Source organism: Mobula birostris, chromosome 22 (genome assembly GCF_030028105.1).
Source record: "Mobula birostris isolate sMobBir1 chromosome 22, sMobBir1.hap1, whole genome shotgun sequence".
NCBI classification, from domain to species: Eukaryota; Metazoa; Chordata; class Chondrichthyes; order Myliobatiformes; family Myliobatidae; genus Mobula; species Mobula birostris.
The window spans coordinates 27117883-27145224 of record NC_092391.1 but is presented as its reverse complement, the minus strand read 5'-3'; the positions used below and the strand labels follow the sequence as shown (position 1 = coordinate 27145224).

Genomic DNA, 27342 nt, shown 5'->3' with positions numbered 1-27342 from the left:
GTGCCGGGGGGAACCTAATTAATTAGCTTGTTTATTTCGGCTTTTTTCTTAAAGATGTGCTGGGTGCGCTCCGGCTACGGCAGCACCCCTGCATGCTTCGCGGCCCGGAGGTTGGGGACCACTGCATACACCACTGTCTTGGGTCTTCCAGGTTTGGGAAGTGCTGGACAAGTAGACTGTGCAAACAGTTGTGAAGTTTTTTTTTGCAGATGGTACGTCCGCTGTGTGCCGATAACACACTGACATATCTGAGGCTTCCATTAGTCAGTGTTGATCATGGGTGTTGCGTCCTAGCTGTCCAGATATGCAGCCTGGGCCGTACGATGTGGAGAACAAGCTGTTACCCATGTAGCAAGCTCCCCCTCTCCTTGCATCTGATGAACCCAAAGGAATGGTGGAGACCAACACAGTTTGGCCCCAGCAGTGTCGCAGGAGTTGCCAGTCAGTGTTGAACTCAATGAACTCCTTAAGGACTCCAGTTCTGGCTTTTTCTCTCAGGGTTTACCCCCAAAGCCTTCCCCATGAGTGGGTATTGCCACAAGGCAGTGGAGGTTTGAGATCAGAATTTTCCTTCTCCTAGGTGAGCTGCCAACCACAGCCGATGAGCCCCTCTGCCCAAAGTGACTGGTTTTAAGGAACCAATAACCCACCTTCTCCCCTTCCTCTGTCAGTAGAAACGGTTCCGTCAGGCTTAGTAGCTAAGCCACTCGTGTTGGCCAGGAGCTGGACTTGATTATCAGAGGCTACTTGAGATGCATGCCATTGGGAGCAATTAATAGGTAGTGGGAACGTTTATAGTGTTGTTAATTATGAAGGAATTTGATGGAGATCAAAATAGATACTTCCACTTGTAGAGCTGAAAATCTAGGGCTGTCAGTCTAATAGGGAACTCAGCAGAAATCCCAGGGAGTGATGAGAATAGAATTTGCTACCACATGTGTTAATTCAAATGAATAGGATGGATGCAGAAATGGTGGTTGAAAAAAAACATGAAAAGGCAAAGAATAGATGGAAATATTAGTAAGATGAGAAGTGTGATTAATCTGTACAAATCTTACACAATTCTAAGTAAATCTGATCTAACACCATTTAGAAGGGCTTCAATATAAGGTTCGAATGATCCTCCCTCACCTTCACCAGTCATCATCCTCCTCCGCCTGGTCTTGGTAATTAGTAACTCCATGTAACGACTGAAACTTTTTCGCTGGTAACTTACCTAGATGAGAGAACATAGCCTGGCTGTTGGAAACTCGGACATTGGTAGAACGTGTTGGGACTGTGAGGAAAGTAACATACTCTGCAATTCAAAAGTAAAGAACATGATCAGTTGCGCATTGTTGCAGGCAATGATACGCCCAACAGAACTGCCAGAAACCTTAGTTTAATTAAGATTGTTGCAACGACTGGCTGTCAGTGAATGTGCTCGTACTGTGTAGCTTTGCCCATAGGCCAGCACTGAATACAGGGATAAATATTGGGGGTCATTTTTTTTCTTATTATACAGAATTCCCCTGTAAGATTGTGAACATTGTGCCTGTGAAGTTTCAGCATCCACGCTTAATCAAGCAAGATGGAAAATCACTATAAGAGCACCCCAAATGTGCTGATTTATACAGGGAAGCTGGTTGATCGGATCGGTTACTACACATTGATTCTCCATCTGGCCTCCATCACTATGATTCTTCAGTGAGTTGAGACAAACAGCAGACAAGAAGATTAAAATAGAATAGAATACCTATTGCCTTTAATTTAGCAGAGTGAGCGGTGATCCCTTTGGAACGTATAAAACTCTTGGAAGGCTTGGCCAGTTAGCAGTTTTGATATAGTTTCCTCTATCTGGAAACTAATATTGTCTGAATGAACCAGGCAGGTCACAGTCTCAAAATAAGAGATCAGACATGTAGTTCTGATTTGTTTTCTTTTACTGAAGGGCTGTAAATCACTGTCCAGAAGACTCTGAACGCTCGGCCAAATTAATTTATTCAAACCTTAAAAAACAGACATTTGGATACTGGGATATCAAGGAATATGAGGATGGACAAGGCAACAGAATAGGAACTGGCTTGAGAAACCATACAGCTTACTCCTCTGTCTTCTGGAATGGACACTTTGTCCCAGTCATCTGCGCAAGCAAATGTGAATTTCGTTAGTGTTAGATGGGTAAAAGCAACAAGCCATTACTGCATCCTTTTGCTTCCCTGGAGTACTCTAACCAAACTGTATTCCCTTGACTGTGACCAAACGAACCAAAGCTAGCTGGTGGCTCAGAACCTCCCGTACTCCAGACAGTCCAGCAGACCCTTTGTTCAGTGTGGGAACTTCCAAGCAGGAGACTTTTAGCCCACCTACCTTGCATTGAAGCCCAGGATAAAGTTACCCACTCCACCCGTTTCAGCACAGGGCACCAGAGAGACAGCAGCACATCAAGGGGATGTTACAAAAAAACCACCTCTTACTCCGCAGCGTCACTCTTCCCAATAAACTTCTCATTGCCTGTCAGTTCATTCTAATGATAGCAGTGTCTCTACAATAAACTTCCCATTGCCTGTCGGTTCATTGTAACGACATTAGTGTCTCTACAATAAACTTCCCATTGCCTGTCGGTTCATTCTAACGATAGCAGTGTCTCTACAATAAACTTCCCATTGCCTGTCGGTTCATTCTAACGATATTAGTGTCTCTACAATAAACTTCCCATTGCCTGTCGGTTCATTCTAACGATAGCAGTGTCTCTACAATAAACTTCCCATTGCCTGTCGGTTCATTCTAACGATATTAGTGTCTCTACAATAAACTTCCCATTGCCTGTCTGGTTCATTCTAATGATATCAGTGTCTCTACAAGAAACTTCTCATTGCCTGTCAGTTCACTCTAACGATATTAGTGTCTCTTTACCCACCACACCAACGTTTTCTCACCAATCACCTCCGTCAACGTGAGTATATCTGATACTTGACTCAGCAGTAGAAGTTATACTACCATTGTCTAAAGCTGTGTTTAGGGTCCAGCTGGTCAGCATATTTAACCTGAGTACTGCAACTCAGGAAGTTGGCATTGGCATTGGAATGGGTGCAGAACGGAATCACAAGATTGACACTAGACAAAAGAGTATAGGTTGCATAAACCAGCCTTAAGGATTCTGATGGAAGGTTACCAGACTTAAATCTCATATGTTTCTTTGCACGTTCTACAACATCTTCTGTTTTTTATTATTTTGGCCACTTGAATTTAGATTAAGGATGGTCTAACCCAGAGGTTCCCAACATCTATTATGCCATGGACCAATACCATTAAGCAAAGGGTCAATGGACCCCAGATCGGGAACTCCTGGTCTAACCCTTAATCTAAGTTTAATAAAATATATTCTACTATTATTAGTAGAATCTCAGATGGGGATGAGAGGGCATACAGGAGTGGAATATACCAACTAGCTGTGTGGTGTCTCAGCAACAACCTGGCACTCAACGTCAGTAAGATGACAGAGCTGATTGTGGATTTCAGGAAGGGTAAGACGAGGGAACATGAACTAGTGCTCACAGAGGGATCAGAGACGGAGAGAGTGAGCAGTTTCAAGTTCCTGGGTGTCAAGGTCTCTGAGGATCTAACCTGGTCCTAACATACTGATATGGCTGTAAAGAAGGCAAGACAGCGACTATATTTCATTAGGAGTTTGAAGGGATTTGGTTTGTCACCTCAAACAGTCGGAAATTGCTATAGATGTACTGTGGAACACATTCTGACAGGCTGCATCACCGTCTGGTATGGATGGGGGAGGGCTACTGCACAGGACCGAAATAATTAGTCAGCTCCACCTTGGGTACTAGCCTCTGTAGTATCCAAGACATCTTCAAGGAGCGGTGCCTCAGAAAGGCAGTGTCCATTATTAAGGACCTCCAGCACCCAGGGCATGCCCTCTTCTCATTGTTACTGTCAGGGAGGAGGTACAGAAGCCTGAAGGCACACACTCAGTGATTCCCGAACAGTGTCTTCCCCTCTGTCATCCGATTTCTAAATGGACATTGAAATTACTTCACTTTTTTTAATATTATTTCTGCTTTTGCACTATTTTTACTCTATTTAATATACATATATACTTACAGTTATTGATTTACTTATTTTTTCTTTCTATATTATCATGTTTTGCACTGTACTGCTGCTGCACTGTACTTCACGACACATGTCAGTGATAATAAACCTGATTCTGATATTTTATTGGTTTCAATAAAGAAGGGAGAATTTTTGATTTTAATGTCCAGGTTCGGTCCTGATCTCCAGTGCTGTCTGTGCTGAGTTTGTCTGCTCTCCCTGTCACCGTCTGGGTTTACCCAAGCGCTGCAGCTCCTTCCCACATATCAAAACTCTGTAGGTCGATAGGTTAACTGGCTACTTCCCTTAGTGTAGGAAATGGTAGAATCTAGGGGGTGGGGTAGTTAATGGAAATGTGGGGGAATAGGACTGGCCTCCCTCTTATGTCCTACAAAATTGTACAAACAATATTTTTAAGAATGTGATTATAAACTGCATTAAGAGATTGGAGGACCTTTTACAAAAGTTACTTCATTTTCATAATGTGGACATTGGCAGCAAAGCAACACACACAAACTGCTGGACGAATTCAGCAGGCCAGGCAGCATTTATGAAAAAAAGTAAACAGTCAATGTTTCCAGCCGAGACCCTTCATCCGTCCTGATGAAGGGTCTTGGCCCAAAACGTCGACTGTTTTCCATAGAAGCTGCCTGGCCTGCTGAGTTCCTCTGGCAGTTTGTGTGTGTTGCTTGGATTGCCAGCATCTGCAGATTTTCTCTTGTTTGCGATTGGCAGCAAAGAACTGAGTGAATTGCTTGAGCAGTTAAGAGTCCTCTGCATTCACCCACACTGCCCTATCCCTCAGATTTAGGATGGCGAGGGTGGAGGGGAATGAGAGGGTTCAGGGTTGACAGTGGAGGGGTTGGGTCTGGTATATTCAAGCCAGACCTGGTGAATATGTCTGACTTTTTTTCCTGAACCACACACAGTAGGTGAATAAGATTTTCTTTGAACCGCAAGTCAAATGTTTCACAGTTATCACTGTGGTACCAATTATTTCATTCAATATTAATTTGAACTGAAATTCCCTAGCTGCCTCCAGATTAATCATGCACATCTGTAGACATTAGGCCAAAGCATAATCACCAGACTGCTGTTCACTGGCAAAGGAAAATAAATCAGCCATAACCTAACGGAATAGGTGACCTATTTATCTTGCATTCCTATTTGTAGTTTCTGTCTATGGATTCCTATAGAAATGTATATGTCTATATATAGGAGTGTATACATCTGTACCTATAGAAATGTATATGTCTGTGCATGTATAGATTTTGCATAAATATTGTAGTGGATGAGGGAGTGATAGCCCCACCATTGAATGGTCTACTGCCACTACAACTTTCTGTTCACACACGTAGACTCAGCATTGGCCAAGGATTCAACACCAGGCTTTGGGATATGACAGATATCTACCCAGCCTCTAATCTAAACAGGATACAGTGGTAATCAACAGCTTCACCCAATTGCAACGCACACAAAATACTGGAGAGACTCAGCAGGTCAGGCAGCATCCATAGAAATGAATAGACAGCCAATGTTTTGGACCGAGACCCTTCTTTCAGGACTGGAAAGAAAAGGGGAAGATGGCAAAATGAAAAGGATCGGGGAGGGGAAGGAGGCAAGCTGGAAGGTGATAGGTGAAGGCAGGAGGGTGGGGACATGCAAGGGTTCGAGGAGAAGGAATCTGATAGGAGGGGGAAGTAATAGGCAGGTGAGATGCTGCCTCCTACTGCATTACCCAATGCTACAAATCATAGTTACCCTGGGTAGTCCCCTCAGTGTAGGAACCAACTAGCTTCTGGCAGCTGGAGTTGTCACCACCACAAACCATGCAGCTATCCCACATCTGGCCAGAGTCCAGCTTTCCATCACAGCCGAAAGCCTACGAGCAAAACAAAATCAACACAGAAAATAAATGACACTCAGTCAGAAAAGAGGGTGGAAGACGATGAATAAGTTACACAGATCGCAAGGGAGAGTGAGGGAGCCATGGGGGAGGGCCTGGGGACTGAGGGATGTTTAGGGGTGAATGACAATGGCTGAGAAGGTGGTGAGGGACATGCGGCTGGGGGTGTGTGTGTGTGTGTGTGTGTGTGCGTGGTGTGTGTGTGTGTGTGTGTGTGAGTGTGTGTGTGTATGTGTGTGTAAGTGTGTGGTGTGTGCGTGTGGGGTGTGTGTGTGTGTATGTGTGTGCGTGTGTGTGTGTGCGTGCGCATGCGTGGTGTGTGTGTGTGTGGTGTGTGTGTGTGAGTGTGTGTGTGTGTATGTGTGTGTAAGTGTGTGGTGTGTGTGTGTGTGTATGTGTGTGCGTGTGTGTGTGCGCGTGCGTGCGTGGTGTGTGTGTGTGAGTGTGTGTGTGTGTATGTGTGTGTAAGTGTGTGGTGTGTGTGTGTGTGTGGTGTGTGTGTGTGTGAGAGTGTGTGGTGTGTGGTGTGTGTGTGTGTGTGAGAGTGTGTGGTGCGTGGTGTGTGTGTGTGTGTGGTGTGCGTGTGTGCGTGTGTGTGTGGGTGTGTGTGTGAGTGTGTGTGTATGTGTGTGCGTGTGTGTGTAGGTGTGTGGTGTGTGTGTGTGTGGTGTGTGTGTGGTGTGTGCGTGTGTGTGTGAGTGTGTGGGGTGTGTGTGTGAGTGTGTGGGGTGTGTGTGGGTGTGTGTGTGTGGTGTGTGTGTGAGAGTGTGTGGTGCGTGGTGTGTGTGTGTGTGTGTGGTGTGTGTGTGAGAGTGTGTGGTGCGTGGTGTGTGTGTGTGTGTGTGGTGTGCGTGTGTGTGTGTGTGTGTGTGTATGTGTGTGCGTGTGTGTAAGTGTGTGGTGTGTGTGTGTGTGTATGTGTGTGTATGTGTGTGCATGTGTGTGAGTGTGGTGTGTGTGTGTGTGTGTGTGTGTGTGTGTGTGTGTAAAGGTGGAGCTGTGAAGGGTGAGGAGTGGAGTGACAGGATTTGAGAAGCCACGGTTGTGACCGTGTAGGGGAAGGCAGAGATGAGGACTACAACGCTGAGTGATAATGGAGAGGGTTAGGAGCAGGGAAGGGGGAAAGCCCTGGACGAAAACAAGAGATGGTTCCTACACACAGAGCGACAAACACTGGACATTAACGACAGGTCTCTGTCACTGGGAGTCCAGTGAAAATGACATGACAGGAGGAGGTACTTGTCAATGGTCGGCATGAACAGGTTGGGCTGAAAAGCTTGTTTCTATGCTATATGTATTACTCTACGACTCAAATTACCCTGCAATTTCCTTTAACACAGAGACTGTACAATGATGTTGTCTCCAAGTTACTCGACTCACATCTGGTTCCATCCACAAAACTGTCCCCCCGACTCAGCATGAAATTCTTGCCCTCCACTCGGCATACGTACTTACACAGCATGCTACCTGGTAATGGACAAAGACACAGCATTAATATAGGGCACATGGGCCAACAAACCAAGACCAGACATGGATCTCTTGCAATTCCATTATTGCAATACAATTCATTGTCAGCAGTTTCATCATTACAGGAATATTACCCTGTGATATGTAAAACAGAGTCAGAGGTTTTACACTGCAGAGAGAGAGAGTGTGTGTGTGTGTGTGTGTGTGTGTGTGTGTGAGAGAGATTATTACAGTTTCTGGGATACTTTTCTTCATAGGCACTGCAGTTCTGTGGATTGCACAGTGAGTAATGAGGACAATGTGAGACAGGAAATGGGGCAGGAGATGCTTGGCAGGGCAGTTAGGGGGGCAGATTGTGAGGCAGTAGGCTGCTTCGGCTGTGCATGCTGCGATTCTCTACGTTCCCAATGTATGGATCAAAGATCTCATTGTCATACTGAATATTCCTTTGAGCAGTCACGAGTCAGAATTTCTAGGAGCCAATGCAGATTCATACAGCATTGAAACTGACCTTTAACCCACCACCAGCCTATCTCTATTGATTCCATTTCCCTGATTGGCCTGTAGCTTGTGTCCATTTCCCTGATTGGCCTGTAGCTTGTGTCCGTTTCTCTGATTGGCCTGTAGCTTGTGTCCGTTTCTCTGATTGGCCTGTAGCTTGTGTCCATTTCCCTGATTGGCCTGTAGCTTGTGACTCATACTTCTAACATGTTTGAAGACTAACTGCCTCCACTACCATCTCAGGGAGTGTATTCCAGAATGTTACGACTCCTTGGATGAAAAAAAAATCATCTCCTCTCAGTCCCTCACCAAAAACTATAACTTCTTCTTAGACATCTATGCCATAAGAAACTGTTTCTTACTATCTACCCTATCCTTACCTCTAACTTCTTCAAAGACACAAAACCTTTCCTCCAGCCACCTGATCATCTCTTACCATGACAAAGGTGTGAGTACATAGTCTGCTTTGGCAATCTCTTGTCAGCCCTGTGAAAGACATGGCCCTCCCAGTGAGTAGACTCAAGGCGGGAGATGATAGCCAGGGAGAGGTTGCTGACAATGGTTTGCTTTTCCTCCCAATGGACTTGGCTGATTTTATCAAGACAGTGTCAGTGTTATCCCTCCAGTCCTTTGAAGTGCCTATTGCCAGAAGCATGAAGCCTTGGGTCACGGGTGGCTGGAAGTTTGTGAGCTTTGTGCCAGATTTGAGGTCTTGATCTTCTAACACCTTTTCTTCAGATGACCATGGCTGTGCTGGTATACCAAAGGCACTGGTGAATTTCACCAACAATGCCTTCTGTCACTGAGACTTCTCTCAAACTATGTGAATTTCCCAAGACTGCATCATGTCAACAGCTGATATTGTGCACTGGAGACAGGTTTGTAGAGGATATCTGTTTTGTAAATGTTGAATGTGAGGCCCATCCTTTTGTTTGCTCCAGCAAATGAGTTGACGATGATTTGCACGTACAAGCAATGTTCTCATTCATCAATTCAACTGCTAAAGTTGGAGAGATCTTGGTTCGGAATGGAGGTGAACAGTGCAGTGGGTTAGTTCTACTCCAGTGGGACACTTGTTGGAGATGAAGTGTAGCCCTGCAGCGAGAAAGAGTGATAAGGATTTTGGGGCAGTGAAACACCCCTAACACCAGTCTTCACCTAGATTGGATCTGATGTGCTGTTGTCGGTTCAGATCACAGTTTGTCTGCTCAGGTAAAGTACAAATCTGAGGAAAGTGCTCTGCAATCCCTCCTACTGGAGGTTCAAAGACTCCACTGATGTAAAAAACAAACAGCATGTTGAGTGGTTGTGTAGCTCCAAGCGTCTCCCTTGTAGTGGTGTAGTGCCCGACTGAGAGGCAAGTGGTCCGGGATTCAAATCCAGGTGGCTCTTTAACGTTTCCCATCTGTGCTGGGTTGAGAGTCGGGCGTCGAGCTGGCAACTCGGTCTCGTAAAAAACAGACAGAAAAAGAGCTAAGGAAATGGCAAGGTTGTTGCTCAATGGGACACAGGGCACAGAAATGAACAACAACAAACAGCTCCCTTGAAGTTATTGTACTGTGGAATTGTCTGTGGGCTGAAGAATCCACACTGAGACAGTAAGTGTGTGCTCGAGGGTGTGGCAAATGTGTGGCTGGGGGTGGCTGCACTTGTCCACATACAGGATGGACTGGAAGGAGTGTGGGAGAAGGGCAAGGTGTGTGGGTACAGAAAGAGGTGAAATGTTCAGGTTCTACTGAGTCACTGTATGCCTGAGGATGTATTAAATTAAAGAACCAGAGATGAAAACAAATGCTTTTAGTACCGGGGGATTGATAAGTTCGTGGCCTAAGGTAGGAGTGAATTTTAGAAAACCTGGCACATTTATTTTTCAGCATAGTCCCCTCCTACATTTACACACAGTCCAGCGGTCGTGGAGCATACGGATCTTGGACTTCCAGAAAGTGTCCACAGCAGGGGTGATTGATAAGTTTGTGGCCTAAGGTAGAAGGAGATGAGTTATACAGCTCTCGTTACATGCATGTGCAGTTCAACTCTTTGAGTGATTATGCAGAAAGTTTGAAGTTAATAACTCATCTCCTTCTACCTTAGGCCACAAACTTATCAATCACCCCTGCTGTGGACACTTTCTGGAGGTCCAAGATCCGTATGCTCCACGACCGCTGGACTAAGTGTGTAAGTGTAGGAGGGGACTATGTTGAAAAATAAATGTACTGGGTTTTCTAAAATTGACTCCTTCTACCTAGGCCACAAACTTATCAGTCACCCCTCGTAACAACCACAGCAAGTTATTATGCTGCTCGCTATTCTGGAAGTAGATTAAAAAGTATTTTTCAGAAGGAAATTAACAACTTGTAAGGAAGATTGGGAAAGAGCAGAGGCTCAGGATCAATGTTATCTGAACTCTATGTTTGTACACAGCGAATTCCTCTTAACTTCTTTTGATAAGAAGATGTCAAGGCTAGGTTCAGAATTTTACCTTTTGCATAACCGACTGCAGGTAACCACTTATGATAAACTGGAACCCTTGGTGTCAGGTCGAGAGGCTGAGAATCCGTCTGTGAACACTGCAAAGCCATGAAATCAAACTGACTTTCCTGGCAAGGCTGCATAAAGAGCAGAAGGAAAAAGGCCGATGACAAAGTACAGGTACAGACACCCCAGCCAATGTCAGTGTTGGCTATGCTGCAGTGTACACCAAGGAGAGTACGATACCACGCGAGGTTTGATGCCAGAAGCTGAATGCTCCTGCCGCTATGGAGGTGTTGTGTAAGGGATTCTGTTGGCACTGTTCTGGAACTGGGTCTAAAGGATCTCACTGCTACTTCAGAGCTCTTCGAAGCAGTGTTAAAGATATTGCTAGTGCTCTTCCAGAACTAGGAAAATGGTGTAAAGAAATCTCTACCTAGAAACTCATTCGATAACTCGACTTCCATTTGGATGAAAGCATTGCCTGGCTTTACTGTAAACACATCCGTCACGCTCAGTGTGGTAAACCATGTATATATATGTTGTAACTAGGTTACCTGTCTGGACACGCCGCTCTGCTGACTGCTCCTGTGCGTCCTCCCACAGACCACTGAATAAAGGCGATTGTGTCACTGCTCCTCCCTCAGTCCAGGGCAGATACTCAGCATGGACGTTGGTCCATTTACTGTTAATAAAAGCCTTTCAGAATTTACTCTGCTTCCAGTCTTTTGGAGTAATTGATAGTGCATCATTCAGGATTCTGGCCCCTAAGTACAGGGAATGAAATGTCTAGCTCATCTTTGTAATTTATCTTCAGAGTCTTAAATGGTTAAATTAAAATAAAATTTCCTCTTGCTAATCAAATAACTACAATTTTCTGATGTATTGTGCATAAATTAATTTTCAAAGACATGGAGTTCCTCTTGTACCTCCCTCTGAAAATCTTTATCATGTCTTTGTCTCTTTGCCTCGTAAGTATAAATTGCGAGAAGAATGTGTGGCTGGTTCCTGTCTCTCAGCACACTGCCATCCAGTTCCCTCGATCTCGTGTCGCTGATTCAAATGGCTCACACACTCACAATTACCTGTGTGTTACACATTTTTGCCTCCATATCTGTTCCCTCGCACTTATGGCCACCAAAAGCAGGTCTAGAAGAATACAAACACTTTATGAATGATCTCATCTTGGAGAGAGAGAGAAAAATCCCAGTATGGCTTCATTAGCTAAGGTGGGGTGATAGTGAGTGTCACAGACAGGGAAAACCCCGTTCAACGTACCACTGAGCCAAGTGGACCAGGGGATCCGCATCCAGTGCGGTATTGAAGCTCACCAACCAGGAGTGCCCCACCCAGTAACTGTAGTCGCAAAGACCAGAAGTGTTGGATTCCATTTTGTACCGAGGCGTGCCGGGACAGCGCGGTGGCATTGTGGTTAGGCATGGGTTAGTGCCGTGCCATCGTGGTTAGGGTACTGCTACTACAGCACCAGTGATCTGGATTCGATTCCTGCTGCTGTCCCAATGTACGTGACCACGTGGGTTTCCTCAGGGTGCTCTGGTTTCCTCCCACATTCCAAAGACATACAGTTAATAGGTTAATTGGTCAACATGGGTGTAACTGGATGGTGTGGGCTCATTGGGCTGGAAGGGCCTGTTACTGTGATCTATCTCTAAATTAATCAATTAATACTGTACATACATGGAACAAGAGTGCCCGTTCAGGATCAACTGAACAATTACATTAAAAGACACTTGGTCAATTAAGTGGACAGGAAAGGTCTTGGTGAAGGGTCTCAGCCCAAAATGTCGACTGATTATTCCCCTCCCTAGATACTACCTGACCTGCTGAGGTCCTCCAGCATCTTGTGTTGGTCTGGGATAAGAAATGGGTCAAAAGCGGGTAAGTCTGATTAGTTTAGACAGCCATAGCCAGAATGAATGCACACAGTCTTTTTCCCCAGGGTTGGAGAATCAAGAACTATGGGACATAGTTTTAGGGTGAGAGGGGAAAGAACCTGAGGGGCAGTTTTTTCACCCAGAGGGTGGTCCGTATATGGAATGAGCTGCCAGAGGAAGTAGTTGAAGCAGGTACATTAACAACATTTAAAACGTATTCAGGCAGTTACTGTATGTGGATAGGAAAGGTTTAGAGCAGGGATTCCCAACCTTTCTTTAATGCCGTGAACCAATACCATTAAGCAGGGATCTGTGGGCCCCAGGTTGGGAACGAACCCCTGGTTTGGAGGGATATGGGTCAAATACACACAACTGGGACTAGCTTAGGTGGGAATCTCGGTCTGCAAGGACCAGTTGGGTCAAAGAACCTGATTCTATGATATATGTCTCTATTATACCCAAACTGGGAATCATATAGCACCATCTTTAATAAACTCATTTAGTGAGTTAAAACTAGTGCATTGGTATGAGCAACTCAGAAGAATTGGTAGAACATTCAGCGTTTGTGGTCCATTACCCACTAGCCTTGGGAGAAATGACCTGTGGCACTTTACAGATCTGGCATATCAAGGTACCAGTGTCCTTCCAAGCACAGTAGGTTCCGGTTAATTAGGCCATAGGTTAATCAGGGCAGCTGCTTATTTGGGCCAATTCTTAAGAACAAAAATCTAATCAAGAAAATTGTTGGGATTCCTTTTGTTTATTTGGGACACTGTGCTGCTTAATTGGGACAGGAGACTGTCTCTAACCAGTGTCAGTCATGTGAACTTGTCTGGCTGTTAGACTCTACACCATGCTTAGAGTAAATAGATTTTAAAATAGCATTAAAAATATTGTTAAATAATTTTGTTGAATTGGAAAGAGATTAACCCTCCTAATGTATTTCATTGGTTTTCACAAACCATGGTGTGTTTGAATTTGGAGAAAATTAGAAGTGCAGTTTATGACCCTTCCATTAAGTTTGAAAAAACTTGGAGGCCATTCATTCAGCATTTTCATTTGATGTAATTTGATCATTTCCAAACTTGTTTTATCTCTCTGTACTGTTCTCGGAGGGGAATGGAGTCGTCGACACTAAGGTTTTCTTCTTTTTCATTTTTAAGTTGTTAGTTTTGCCCAAGTCTTTTAGTTTAGTTGATTAATTCTGTTTTTCTTTGGGGATGGGGTTTGTTTTTTTTTTGTTTTGTTTTTTTTTTCTTTTTCATGGTTTTTTTTCCAGTTTTTTTTTGCTTTGTATTATCCGTGGTTAGTTCTACATGTTTGGGAGCTTTGTTAATTTACACTACTTGGTTTTGCAATTACTTTTTTAAGTGTAACAATATATCTCCTACTATTTGTATTATTGCTATGTTTTGTTTCTATATTTTGAAATTAATAAAAAGATTGAAAAAGAAAGAAAAATATTGTTAAATAGCATTTGGTTTAAAATAAGCAGTGGTTTTTGTCACTAATAGTTGGTGAGAAATAAGCAGTAAGACAATTTAGAACTGTTTTGCTCACCACAGTTTGAAGCATTCAGGCTTGGAGATGCCAGAAATGGCAGGGAGTGAAAATGAAATGATTTCACTACTTCAAAGAGTTAATTATGAAGAATTTGAAGATACTGACAATCACTTTGAATGTTGCAATGAAAGTGAAGACTTGGAGGATGCAATCATCAAAAGAATTATATGAAAGTAGTCTGTTATCTGCACTAGGTGTCTTCATTTACAAGAACATAGCAGTGTACACCGGATGAATTCCTGTGTCGATAACTATCAGGAACTAATGTTCAGGTTTATAGTACTGTAGATGTATTAGTAATGTTCTAATTTGTTCTGTATTTAATTTAAATACATTATTTGTTGCTCGGTTAAGTGATTGTCTTTTTCATTTCCATGAAACTTTGGCTAATTGGGGCAGTCGCTTAAATGGGCCAAAATGGTTTGGTCCCAATGTGTCCCAACTAACTGTAATCCACTGTATTGGAGATTAAGGGATGATCCATCAGGATGTTTAAGATGATTCATGGAACTGAAAGGGCAAAGATAGAGAGAAGTTGATTTCCCTCAGTGAGGCAGTTCAAAACAAGGCATATCCTTAAATATAGAACTAAGCCAATTGGATGGGGGAGGGAGTGGGGGGCAACGACAGAGGACAATGTTTCAAACAAGGAGCGTTGAATATCTAGAATTTACTCCCCAAAACTCCAGCCTGAGGCCTGGGGTCAATGGAAGGCCATAATTGGTAGATTTTAATTTGACAAGGCTATTAAAAATTATGGAAACACAGCAGGCAAATGGAGTTCAGATACAATTTAGCCATAACTGAAGGAGAACAAGTTTGAAGGATAACATATCCTCCTCCCATTCCTTACTTTCCCTTTCCAGGGTTGTCCACCCACCTTGGATTGTTGCAATGTCGGTGTCGTTGACTGACCCCTCCCCCACAGGTCCTGGAGCAGCTGCTAAATGGAGTCCAGGCTGACCAGGCCCCATGGACAGCCCCAATCATTTTCAGCTCCCCCAGAGATGTGCAGCTCCTTCTTAAACACCACTGGAGAGAAATGACATCAAGTCAGAATCATTCTTCATTTGCTTAGTTCAACAAAGAAATAGGATTTGCTTTGATATAAAACCTTGCAAACAAACCAGAGGGCACACCTTTAGAGTGTAAGTACAACAGTCACATGGGAATACCGGCAGCTTGTTGTGCATAGTAAGAGTCCACAATCAGTAATGAGGTAAATGACTAGGCCATGCACTTTAGTGGAGAAACAAGGGATTGCAGATGCTTTGTTCAAGAGCAAAATCAAACTGCTGGAGGAACTCGGGTGGGTTCAGCATCATCTGTGGGAGGAAGGTAATTGTCGACGTTTCAGGTCGAGAACCTGCCTCAGGACTGAGAGTTGAGTGGGGGAGGATTAAGACAGGGGCTGGTGAGTGATAGGTGGACCGAGGAGGGGTGAACAACAATGTTTCTCTTCTATGTTTTTTCACAACTGCATAGACCAACCATTGCTCTGAGTGGGAAAGTTTTACACGGCCAGAAAACTGCGTGGCACTTCAATAAAACATTATATAAAAGTAAATTTCAGCTGCGTGGCAACAAAGGCTATGTGCGTGGGGACATTTCAGTTACTGTGAGGCAGCACACTTGTGCAGCTTAGAGGGAACAGTGGCGAAGGATGATGAGCAGGAGGAGTCAAGTGGGATAGCAATGCAGCTGGGAGGCTGACATGTGGATGGTAGGTGGAAACAGACAAGGAAAGAAAATCCATCTATCTTTTCTCCTTGCTTGCTTCTGCATATCGCTCACCCACCCCACTCCTCATATTTCCCTTCCTGGCTGCTTCTGTCCTCCTCAATCCTCTTATCACCTACCAGCCTCTGTCTCAAACCCCCACCCTCACACCAACCCCTCCTCAATCCTCTTATCACCTACCAGCCTCTGTCTCAACCCCCACCCTCACACCCACCCCTCCTCAATCCTCTTATCACCTACCAGCCTCTGTCTCAATCCCCCACCCTCACACCCACCCTCTTCAATCCACTTATCACCTACCAACCTCTGTCTCAACCTCCCACCCTCACACCAACCCCTCCTCAATCCACTTATCACCTACCAACCTCTGTCTCACCCCCCCCCACACCCACCTCTTCTATTTTCACAGGCTATCTGCCCCTTCCACTGGTCCAAATGCACATCGCAACCTGAACATTGACAAATCCTTCCACCACTGCAGATGCTGCCTGACCGGCTGTGTTTTTTTTGCATCAACTTTAGTGGTCCTGATTATAGAATTAAAAAATAGCCCAGAAAATCAGGGAGTCACTTTCCTTCTTCAAAATAATGCTGTGGACATTTTATGTCCGAAGGTGGACGTGAACTTGAGCTAAAAAAAAAAAGTACCCTCAACGAGACATCACTCCTTTGGTACAGCTCCTCTGGCAGTACTCCCATACTCACCCACCTATCTGAGCTTCCCATTCTTCATACTGGCTCTACAAACATGCAGTGTTTACCGAGGACTCTCTCTCTCACTGTACTCTTTCAACATTTCACTAACTGGGTCTTCATAAACCATGGGCTCAAATCTCTAGATCTGAGTTAAGTCTATGACCTTCTGAATTTAAGGCATAAGTCCTACCATCGATCCTTAGCTGCCACGCTACAATGCAATGCTCTACATTTTCACATGCACAACTAGGACGTTGGCTCCTGTACCTTGTTGGGCCCACACTCCGTTCCATCTAGTAGGGGAATGAATAAGCGTTTGCACGTGCTGTAGTCTGATGGGTCTGTGTGACATGATAGAACATTGCATACGTCCTGCACAGACACAAAAGCACCCAGTATTATTAATATTGAAAAAGGGCAATACACATTTCACTAGCTATTTTATATACACACACATAACACATGGCTTAACTCATCTGAAAATGGAACAGGATTTATATTCAGTTGTAAGAATGTTTAACTATATTTATCAAGCTCAAACTGGACTGGAGTGAAGTTCATGGCATAGGGTTAGAGCACTAGCCTGGGGTGGAGTGCTGGGGTCAAAGTAACTCTTTTATTCAGCAAAAGATGTGAGCTTCATTGGCAAGACCCATCTCTGTTGGGCTTAGAACATAGAACAGTACAGCATAGTACTCGGGCCCAATGGCATGCTTTTCCGACTCTGGTTGAGAATGAGCCGTATTATTAGTCTGGAGCCAAGTGTAAGCCAAGCTGGAAATTTCCTTTCACGGTGAACATTAGGGTTTTTAACCACGAACCATTAGTTTCATGCAACAGCCTCGGGAGTGGATGGGGCAGTGAGTGTGGTCAAGATGGAGAAAGCAAGATCAGGGTGAGGACAGGTTTAATTTGGGTAGAAATATATTTGCTACAGTCAGTGAGTTAGGCTGGGTCATGGGGGGGGGGTGGGTTTGAAGGTGGGATTTGATACAAGGAGTGGAGTCACACCAGTATAATTCTGAGACACAAAATTCTGTAGATGCTGGAAATCTTAAGCAACACACACACAATACTGGAAGAGTCAGCAAGTCAGGCAGCATCTATGGAGGGAAATGCCTTATCTCTCTTGCTTCTTTCATCGATCATCTTAAGTATTTCTCCTTGGCAGTAAATTGTGATTTGAACTATATTGCTTGAAGGCGCAATGGTATTAGATTCAAGAGTAATTTTTAAACGTTAACTAGACAAATATGAGATGGAGGAGGGGGAAAGTATCGGGCAAGTGGGATTATATGGATAATTCTTTCAAGGACATGCTGCCCTTCCACTATTCTGCAAGTGAACCAAGATTTAACCCCTGGACAAGGAATGCTAGTTAATCTCAGGCACCACCTACGATATCGTGTCTGCTGAAGCTGCAAGAAGACGCCTTGCCTCCAAAGGCAATCTTGCACTGGTCATCCACCCCGTAGTACAGTCCCGGCTTCTGGCTGGAGAGATCAGATTCTGTTGCTGGAAGGTTATCCAAACATGTCCCTCGTCTTGTGCTGGCAAAATAAACATAGCCAACGATTATTATAATTGGGCGTCCATTTAGCAATCAATAGTTTTGGAAGGCTGCACTCCTTTATTGTAGTGTCTGCCACATTGTCAGAATATTCCACAGTACTTCACTGCCTTTTTTAATATATAGTCATTATTTGAAGACCATAAGATACAGGAGCATAATTAGGCCCATTTGTCCCATCAAGTCTACTCTCCCATTTCATCATGGCTGATCCATTTACCTCTCAGCCCCAATCTCCTGCTTTCTCCCCATATCCCTTCATGCTCTGACTAATCATGGATCTATCAACCTCTGACTTAAATATACCCAATGACCTGGCCTCCACAGCTGTACACGGCAACAAATTCCACAGATTCACCAATCTCTGGCTGAAGAAACTCACCCTCACTCCATTCTAAATGGACATCTCTCAATTCTGAGGCTGTGTCCTCTGGTCTTAGGCTGCCCCACCACAGGAAGCATGCACTCTATTGAGGCCTTTCAACATTCAATTGAGATCTCAATGAGATCTCCCTCATTCTTCTGAATTCGAGTGAGTACAGCCCAGAGCCATCAAACGCTCCTCATATGATAAGTCCTTCAATCCTGGAATTTTGAAATAAGAAATCTGGCAACACACATAAAAGTTGCTGGTGAGCGCAGCAGGTGAGGCAGCATCTCTAGGAAGAGGTACAGTCGACGTTTTGGGCCGAGACCCTTCATCAGGGCTAACGTTAATCCTGACTTCGTTAGTCCTGACGAAGGGTCTCGGCCCGAAATGTCGACTGTACCTCTTCCTAGAGATGCTGCCTGGCCTGCTGCGTTCACCAGCAACTTTGATGTGTGTTGCTCGAAATTCCAGCATCTGCAGATTTCCTCGTGTTTGCGTTAAGAAATCTGGCAATTAGTTTGTGTGCAGGAAGCTCCTACAAATAGTCATGTGATAAAGAAGAAGGAATTGTTCACGGATATTTAGAGGACAGATATCTTTAAAAGAGTGCCAACAAGTCTATCGCATCCATCTGAGTTGTATTGGAAAACATTGTAACACTCTGCTTTTTAAGTGTTTATTTAAGTGTGCTTTTATTGCACATTAAGTGTTTATTCAGGTGTTGACCATGCCTTTACTGTGCATTAAGTGTCTGTTATTGAGTGTGTAGGGGATTCCTATGGTATTTTACTATGTAACCATTGACTTATTAGCTAGAATGAAACCTGTATACTTTTGACCTCTTGTAAAAGAAGGATGTAGCCAATTAAAGAGATAGAGTGATTGATTTATTAGCTAGAGTGAAACTTACAGCGATATGCTAATGCAGTTAACCCAGAAGGGGGGTTATAAAGAATGCTGTGTGAAAGAGGCAGGCAGGCATTCAGAGGCCAGCCCACTGACTGTCTCAGCTTTGGTTTACAAATTAAAGTTTAAACATTTCTTGAAGAATCTTCGGCGCCTCCTTGTCCTTTGTAAAACCACGACAGTTGCAGCTAAACTGACAGTGTAGTGCACTGGGAGTACAACTTGGTTATGGCTTGAATGCCTCGTGGAGGGGGGACTTCCTTCTGGGCCATCACTATTACATATTCTATGTGTGCTACTAAGCCTATCCCATTCTCTCCCCAGCCTTTGCTCAGTTAGCTGATCATGGGCAAGCAGGGTGAAGGGCTACAACAGATCACAGTGCCCTGGGGTTACAGATTGAAAGATCAGTAAGAGATCAGTCAGTCTCAGTAAGGTTGACACTGTGGACTCATACAGGTATGGAGAAGCACAACATGGAAACAGGTCCTTTGACCCACTGAGTCCACACCAACTATCAATCACAAGTCCTACGTTAGTCCTGTGTTTTACTTTCCCTGCGTTCTTTGGTGAGGTGTGGAGGTGGGGAAAGGGTTTGATGGGGAGAGTTGAAGAGGTGCTCTCTGACACTTGAAGAACAAAAGCTCTGCAAGTGCCAGAAATCTGAAATAAGTACAGTAAATGCTGAAGGTATTCAGGCCACATCAAAGGAGAGAGAAACAGTACTGGTGCTGTGGACAAGAATATCGGGTAGCTTGGCAAGGGAATAGGAAGCTGAGCATGGGTTTTAGAAGGAGAAGGGCTGGAAGTGGATGGCAGAACAGTAGTGGAACAGTTTAAAAACGCAAACACGAGGAAATCTGCAGATGCTGGAATTTCAAGCAACACACAAATAATTTGCTGGTGAACTCAGCAGGCCAGGCAGCATCTCCAGGAAGAGGTACAGTCGACGTTTCAGGCTGAGACCCTTCGTCAGGACTAACTGAAAGAAGAGCTGGTAAGAGATTAGAAAGTGGGAGGGGGAGGGGGAGATCCGAAATGATAGGAGAAGGCAGAAGGGGGAGGGATGGAACAGTTTGTTAGGCAGAGGGAACAAAGGTTAGAAAATAGACAAAAAATGAGTCTGGTCTACCGGCTTGTGCACACAGTGACGAAAGCAGATGAGGCAACACACAGTCAAAGTGAAAGATGATTGAAAATTGTCTTGAAGACAGCAACTCAACATTCCTGGTTATAGAGTTTTGGGGTGAGAGAGCAAGGGGCTTTGTGAGTGGTGGCATTGTTGGTTAATGAGATACTTAGAGCATGAGAAGAGATGATTTTGTATCTTCAACAGAGGCTTTGCGGGTAGAATTGAAGGGGTGGTGTGCCGAGGACAGACAGTAATCAATAGACTGTCCAAAGGAGAATGAAGTGAAGAACCAAATACAAGTACTTGACAATTGAGTAAGGCAAGGGGATAGAGAATAAACTGGAGGACCCTTGGAGGTGTAGAGGGTAAAGATGAAGCTAGGAGTGAATGCCTACATTTCCTTAAAGGTAGCAACGGTCAATTAGGTGTTAAGATGGCAGACTGGATGCTTCTCCCTACAGGCCGAGGAATAGATTCTAAAATTACTGCTAGGATTGTGGCTCGACCCTACAGTCTTGCTCAACACGTTGCAGGAAATATATGATTGTATTAGAAAGGGTGCATAGGAAATTTATGAGTATGAAAAAGTTACCTATAAAGGAAAAATTGGATAGGATATGGTTGTATTTTTTTGTAACGCAACAGTTTACAGAAATTTTTAATTAAATTGTACAAACCTTTGAGGGGTCCAAATAAATAGGAAGAATCTGTTTTCTGAATTAAAAAATTGAGTAGTGTTGACTTACAGTGAATGGAAGAAGGGAGATCAGGAAAGAAATGTTCACTCAACCTGTGGTAGGGATGAGAAACGCACAGCCTGAAGGGAAGGTTGAGGTGCAAAGCTTCATATTGAAAAATTACTTGAATGTACTTCTCTGATAAGCAAGGTTATATATCTAGTGCTGGGAGGTGGGATTAAATTGGGTACCTATTTATCAAATGGCACAAACACCATGTGCTGAGTGATTGACTTCTGTGTTAATTAGTTTCTATAATCCCATACAAGCAAGAGTGTTCTATCCTCTTCTGGGCATTGCATTCTAGGAAGAATATATTAGCTTTGGTGAGACTGTAGCAGGTAATATTGGAGCTTGGAGCATTAACTGAGGACAGGAGGCATTCACTTACTTTAAGGATAAAGGGTGTTCTGATTTAATTTTGTATAGTTGACTAAAGAAACCTATTTCCTCTGGTGAGGGAATCTAAAACAAGAATTGGAGCTATTCTGTTTGAAGGAAATTGGAGAGCATTTTTTCAGACAAAATTTTGTGGAAAGATGGGCCCCTTTCCAGCTATTAGTGTTGAGGTCAATATATCGTGGACAAATATATTAAAGAATATATGGCACAAAGAAAGTGACTAATATACAGATCAGGCCAAATCAAATCCGGTAAACACCCCATCAGCTTACTTTTGGTATTAATTATGTATTCATTTGTAAGACGCATTGAATACTACAGACGATAATTTTTATCATTTTACAGATGACTGAGAGTAAGCTGATGGGGCATTAACAATTCCTTCTGACTATGTATGACATTGCACTTTGTTAATGCTACTGTCCCAAAGATGCAGCGTTCCCCTGTAGTAATGCACCCATTTACAAAAGTCCCTCAAAGCTGCCCCACCCAGAGTGCAGTTGCACTCTCTAACGGTGCTGTTCGTCCAAGTATGCGACAGTGCCACCCATGAGCAGTTTGCCTTCCACTGGGATCATTTGGATCATGTAAAACTGAAGTTAATGGGGATTGGGATTGGGATACGGACTGAAGGAAACTTTACCTGAAGAACTTCACGAACTGGTCTCGGCTGCACTTGGACCAGGTCAGGTCAACACTGTTGTAGCCGCCCTCTGCTGCCATGATATGCAAGTTGCCAACACAGTCATTTTTGTGCCCGTCATGGTTGATGCCAAAGCTGCCAAAGTTAAAGGAAAGAGAATTTGGTTCCACGCGATACTGACTACAGGTACCGTCTCACTGTTAGAAGTTGCTGGAACTGCTCACCAGCGTCCACTGGGCAAGGAATTGCCCTTAATGTTCAAGGATTGGGGGATTCTGTCAGAATATTGACAGCTGATTGTCCTATGACATTCCCACTAGCAGCTCCTGAGTGAAAGTGGGACTCTGTGGGGAGAAAGCATTCATGGGATATGACAGTCTTTCAGTATCTACTGGGTCCTTAGAATTCTCTCTCCACGTTGAATGTGGTTCACACCATCTCAAACTATACATGGTTCTAACATCCTCAAAGCCGGTCTATCACTTTTTTCTCTTTATCTTTATCTCCCCACTCCCCCTCCATCTTCAATACTATGGTAACTAATGTCCCACCATGCAACGAAGCACCCTTTTTGTTGTCTCAATTTCTCTCTATAGTGTTCCACAGTTTCACCACCTCTCATCGAATCTCCTTCTCCTCATTCCATTGTAGATTCACTCCACCTCTAAAGTACAGTTCTGTTGCATGAATATTGTTCCCCTCACCCACCTGTGGCCTATCTCGTGAGCAATGGTGATGCCGAGATTGAATCCTGTGTCCTCGGTAATCACACAGCTCCATAAGCGGCTGCACAACCCACCCAGCTGCGTCACACCTCGGACCATCTTGTTCCCATCGTCAGATTCCAAATCAAACCTTGAAACAAAAAGCAACGTGCCAGCATCAGAGTGATCAATGAAATTTAAAACAAAATATCACCTCAAACCCAATCACAATCCCAAACTTGACTGGAACCCCAAGCAAACACAAACCCAATCCTAACAACTGTAACTCAAACCGAACCCATCTGCACTTCAACAAGAACCCAAATCCAGATAACTAACAAGAGAAAATCTGCTGATGCTGGAAACCAGACCCTCCGATTTCCCATCTATTTTTCCAGTCCCGAAGAAGGGTCTCGGCCGAAACATCAACTGGCCTGCTGAGCTCTTCCCACATTTTGTGTGTGTTGCCTAAATCCAGATGCCAATTTGCAGTTCCAACCACAACGGAAAAGCAGTGTTTCTGTAGTTTTGTGGTTATCACGTTTATCCCACATGCGGAAGTTCCCTGGTTCAAAACCAGACAGAAACTTTCTAGGGTTTTTTTTAGGGTGGATGTTAGAGGCAAGTTTTTTTTTACACTGTTACGTACCCCGTAACTGGGTTGTCAAACCAGCAGAAAAGGACCACTCGTTGGGGTCTGGATTACTAGGAACTAATAAAGTTTTATTAAAGAAACAAATAATACAGTGCTCTAATCATAAGGATATAAATGCAACAGGTTAGCAATGATAATACACACATGTACACAGAACTAGGGTAATAGGGATCAACCACGCTCTATCGCAGTCTAGGGGTAAAATGATCAGTCTTAAGTGACGCAGAGTTCAGTTCAGCTTAGTACAGTTCGCAGTAATCGCTGTTGTGCCATTGGAGAGAGAGAGAGAGGGAGGGGGATGCAATTTGATTCAGGCAGACCTTTGATGTCTTCGCAGTTGGCTTTCAGGCGGACCCTTTTATGTCTTCTATCCCGCTGTGGTCACCGACTGTGACCCCTCCGTTCCAGATACGATCGTTCTTCCATGGTGAACCCAGCATCCAGGCAAGGGCGGACATACACAGCAGGTTGCCACTGATTGTACCTTTACACCCTGTGAGCCTATGGTCGGTTCCTGCGAACCGGACCTCCAAACTCTCGCCAACTTGTGGGGACACACCTCTCTTTCCAGGGTCTTGTTATCTCGTGATCTCGTGGTGTGTCGTGTGCCTTAGCAAACCTGCTCTTTTTATCCCCCTGCTGGGGTATCACCTGTCCATCAAACTTCAAACAGTTCAGGTTCAAAGTAACCGGTCTGTCAATATTCTGAATTGCGTTTCTTTTCCTTTAATCCCTCTCTCCTCTCTTATTAGCATTTTGAATGTTTCTCCATTGTCTCTCTTATCTCTCCAATTAGCATCAATCATCTGATTGCTTGGTTTGGCGTCACCACACAGAGTGGTAGGTCGTGGCATGTGATGTTGTGGTTTGGTGGTAGAGCCAGGTACATTAGGAAAATTTAAGAAATTCTTAAATAGGCACATGGATGATGGAAAAAATGGGCAGCTATATAGGAGGGAAGGGTTCGATTTATCTTAGAGTAGTTTAAATGGTCAGCACGACATTGTAGGCTGAAGGGCCTGTACTGTGCTGTAATGTTCTATGTTCAAACACCAACCCCAAACAAATTACTAAACCAGTCCTATCACAACCCAGATTACTCTTCCAACCAGAACCAGAACACAGCATCAGCTTAACCATCCTACTCTTACACCAGGCAGTCACAATTTCATTACTAATTTAACCATAACCCATTCTGTGCTCAGTGCGACCCTATTCAAACACAACCCCACCTCAGCCCAACTCCCTCCCTCCTGCAGAAATCTACTACTGTTATGGCACTCAAACTGTAACACAGTCTTCAAGTGTGCCTGAAAACAGAAAATGGTGTCTTATGAATATCAAAATTGACCGATTTCAATAGAAGAAAGGGGTCTGAACTTTAATTAGGCAGTTGCTTCAGTATCTATGCTCCTCTGAAAATGGAAGCAGGTTGATTCTTTCTGGGAGGGAAATGGAACAATTGCCAACCCCAACTTGAGGCAGATAATTGTGCGGTCTTTGTTTGGCAAGTTAATATCAAATCCCAATAGCCACAAGAAATGAAACTACCTTAAACTAACCTAGTGTCCGAAAGCCCACAGCCCCAGAGAAAGAAAATAAGTAATAAAATGAGAGATTTGTTCAGTACCTGGTAACGTAGAGAACCAGATCAGCATGGAGTGGATCAGAGTCGTTGCCTGGGTTAATTGTTCGACTCCACTTGCATAGGCTAATGAGAGATGAAGTGAGGTTTTTTGTGATCTGCAGTTCCGCCTGTGGGAAAAGATTACATGGACAGTAAAGATGTCTGGGATTTTGCACCTCACTGATTATTATCTTATATGTCATATCAGGGAGCTCAGAGATTAGACTGGAAGAGGAACAATTACAAAACTCCGATCATGTATTTGACCGGTGAATGTATTTGACAAGTGAATGAATTTGATGAGTCTGGAGGCTGCTTAAGAAGGATACATGTTTGTTTTTTTTCATTCTTGACTGCTGCTGTATTTCTTAGTTTTTCCTGAGAAGTTTTCTGACAGACCATGATGTGATTTGGACCTAAGGATCTGAATTAACATATCTGAAACAGGCAGATTCTTTAACCGAAGAAATTGAGAAGGAGCAGATCACAAATCCCAGGTCCTTATGCTGGGAAAGATACATCAAAGGTAGTTAATTGGTCCACTTTGTCAGGTATCCTACGCCATAGGATAAAGCATCACAAGAGAAATGAAGAACAGTCTTCGCTTGGGCAGGTTTCAATTTTCCCATCTCTTCATTGTGAGATTTGCTCTTTCCTTCACTTTCACCACCTTCCAAAATCTCCACACTATTCCACACTTACACAGATTTCACACCCCAACCAGGTGACGATGCTTCACACTGGAATTCCTCCCTTCACTTTTCTTTCTTGATCCTTAAAATCTACCTCACTACTGTCTACCTGCGCTTCATTCTGCAGTCTGTTACCGTTTTACCTTGCACTACCTCAATGTACTGTCGTAATGAATTGATCTGTACAAAGAGTATGCAAGACAAGTTTTGAGCACCTTGGTACATAAACCAATCTACCTCTTTAACCGGGTTTTTCAAAGAGTGATCAAAGGGAGATCGATATATGCTCAGTGGCTATTTTATTAGGTACAGGAAGTATCCAATGAAGTGGCCGCTGAATGTATTTATGTCTGTTCGTGGTCTTCTGCTTCTGTAGTCCATTCACTTCAAGGTTCGACGTGCTGTGCATTCAGAGATGCTCTTCTGCATATCACTGTTGTAATTCATGGTTACTTGAGTTACTGTCGCCTTCCTGTCAGTTTGAACCTGCCTGGCCATTCTCCTTTGACCTCTCTCATTAACAAGTCATTTTCGCCCACAGAACTGCTGCTCACTGCATGTTTTTTCTCTCTCGTGCCATCTCTTTAAAGTCTACAGATCGTTGTACCTGAAAATCCCAGGAAATTGAGATACTCAATCCACCCTGCCTGGCACCAACAATCATTCCACAGTCAAAGTCACGTCTATCACATTTCTTCCCCATTTTGATGTTTGGTCTGAACAACAACTGAATCCCTTGACCATGCCTGCATGCTTTTACATATTAAGTTGCTGCCACATGATTGGCTGATTAGATATTTGCATTAACGAGCAAGGTGTACCTCATAAAGTGACACTGAGTGTATTTCTAGGCACTAAAGGCCTTAGGGTATGGACAGAGAGTAGGAATAAGGGAGACGCAGTGGCTCAGCTAGTACACCCATCGCTCCACAGTGCCAGAGGACCAGGTTCAATCCCAAATTTAGGTGCTGCAACCGGGTGTGGTTCCTCTAAGTGCTTTGGTATCCTCTCACATCGCAAAGATGTGCAGGTTGGGAGATTAACTTGCCGCTATTAGTCACTTCTGTATGTAGATGAGTGAAGGAATTTATGAGAATGTCAGATTACAGAAGGAGGATTAACATCGGGTCAGTGTAAGTGGAGGTTAGTGGTGGGCAGGGACAGACTGGGCTGAGGGTCTACTTCTGTACTCTACCATATAACGTCATTGAGACAGATGATCAGCCGTGATCATATTGAATGATGGTGTCGCTTCAAGCATGGAAGGCAAACTCCTGCTTCTACTTTTCCAGGAGCCGCAGAGCTATACAGCATGGATTCAGGCCCTCAGCCCAATGCGTCCTCGCCAGCCAAGATGTCCACCTATGCCAATCCTATTTTCCTGCATTGGGTCAACTTCTCTCCATTCCCTTACTATCCATGTCCCTGTCCAAATGCTTTTTAATGCTGAGATGGAACCTCCCTTCACTACCTCCTCTGGCAAACTGTTCCATATCCTCCATGTGAAAAACCTGCTCCTCACATCTCCCTTTCACCTCAAATCTATGTCCTCTCCTTTTCGACTCCCCACACCCAAATAAT

The 27342-nt window shown here is 44.0% G+C and overlaps 1 protein-coding gene across 5 annotated transcripts in view; it reads right to left on the bottom strand.

Annotated features, from left to right (window-relative positions):
• Positions 1-27342, bottom strand: part of adamts13 (ADAM metallopeptidase with thrombospondin type 1 motif, 13) — a 91859-nt gene that overhangs the window by 34459 nt on the left and 30058 nt on the right. For all 5 annotated transcript variants that reach the window (XM_072240438.1, XM_072240435.1, XM_072240439.1 and 2 more), the window contains 11 exons: positions 25073-25197; positions 22792-22938; positions 22084-22218; positions 17723-17873; positions 16591-16695; positions 14768-14919; positions 11515-11578; positions 10440-10566; positions 7311-7459; positions 5848-5968; positions 1217-1297 (listed from right to left, as the gene is read on the bottom strand). In XM_072240438.1, the coding sequence (XP_072096539.1) occupies positions 1217-1297; positions 5848-5968; positions 7311-7459; positions 10440-10566; positions 11515-11578; positions 14768-14919; positions 16591-16695; positions 17723-17873; positions 22084-22218; positions 22792-22938; positions 25073-25197 (1357 nt within the window). The remainder of the gene's footprint in view (positions 1-1216; positions 1298-5847; positions 5969-7310; positions 7460-10439; positions 10567-11514; positions 11579-14767; positions 14920-16590; positions 16696-17722; positions 17874-22083; positions 22219-22791; positions 22939-25072; positions 25198-27342) is intronic.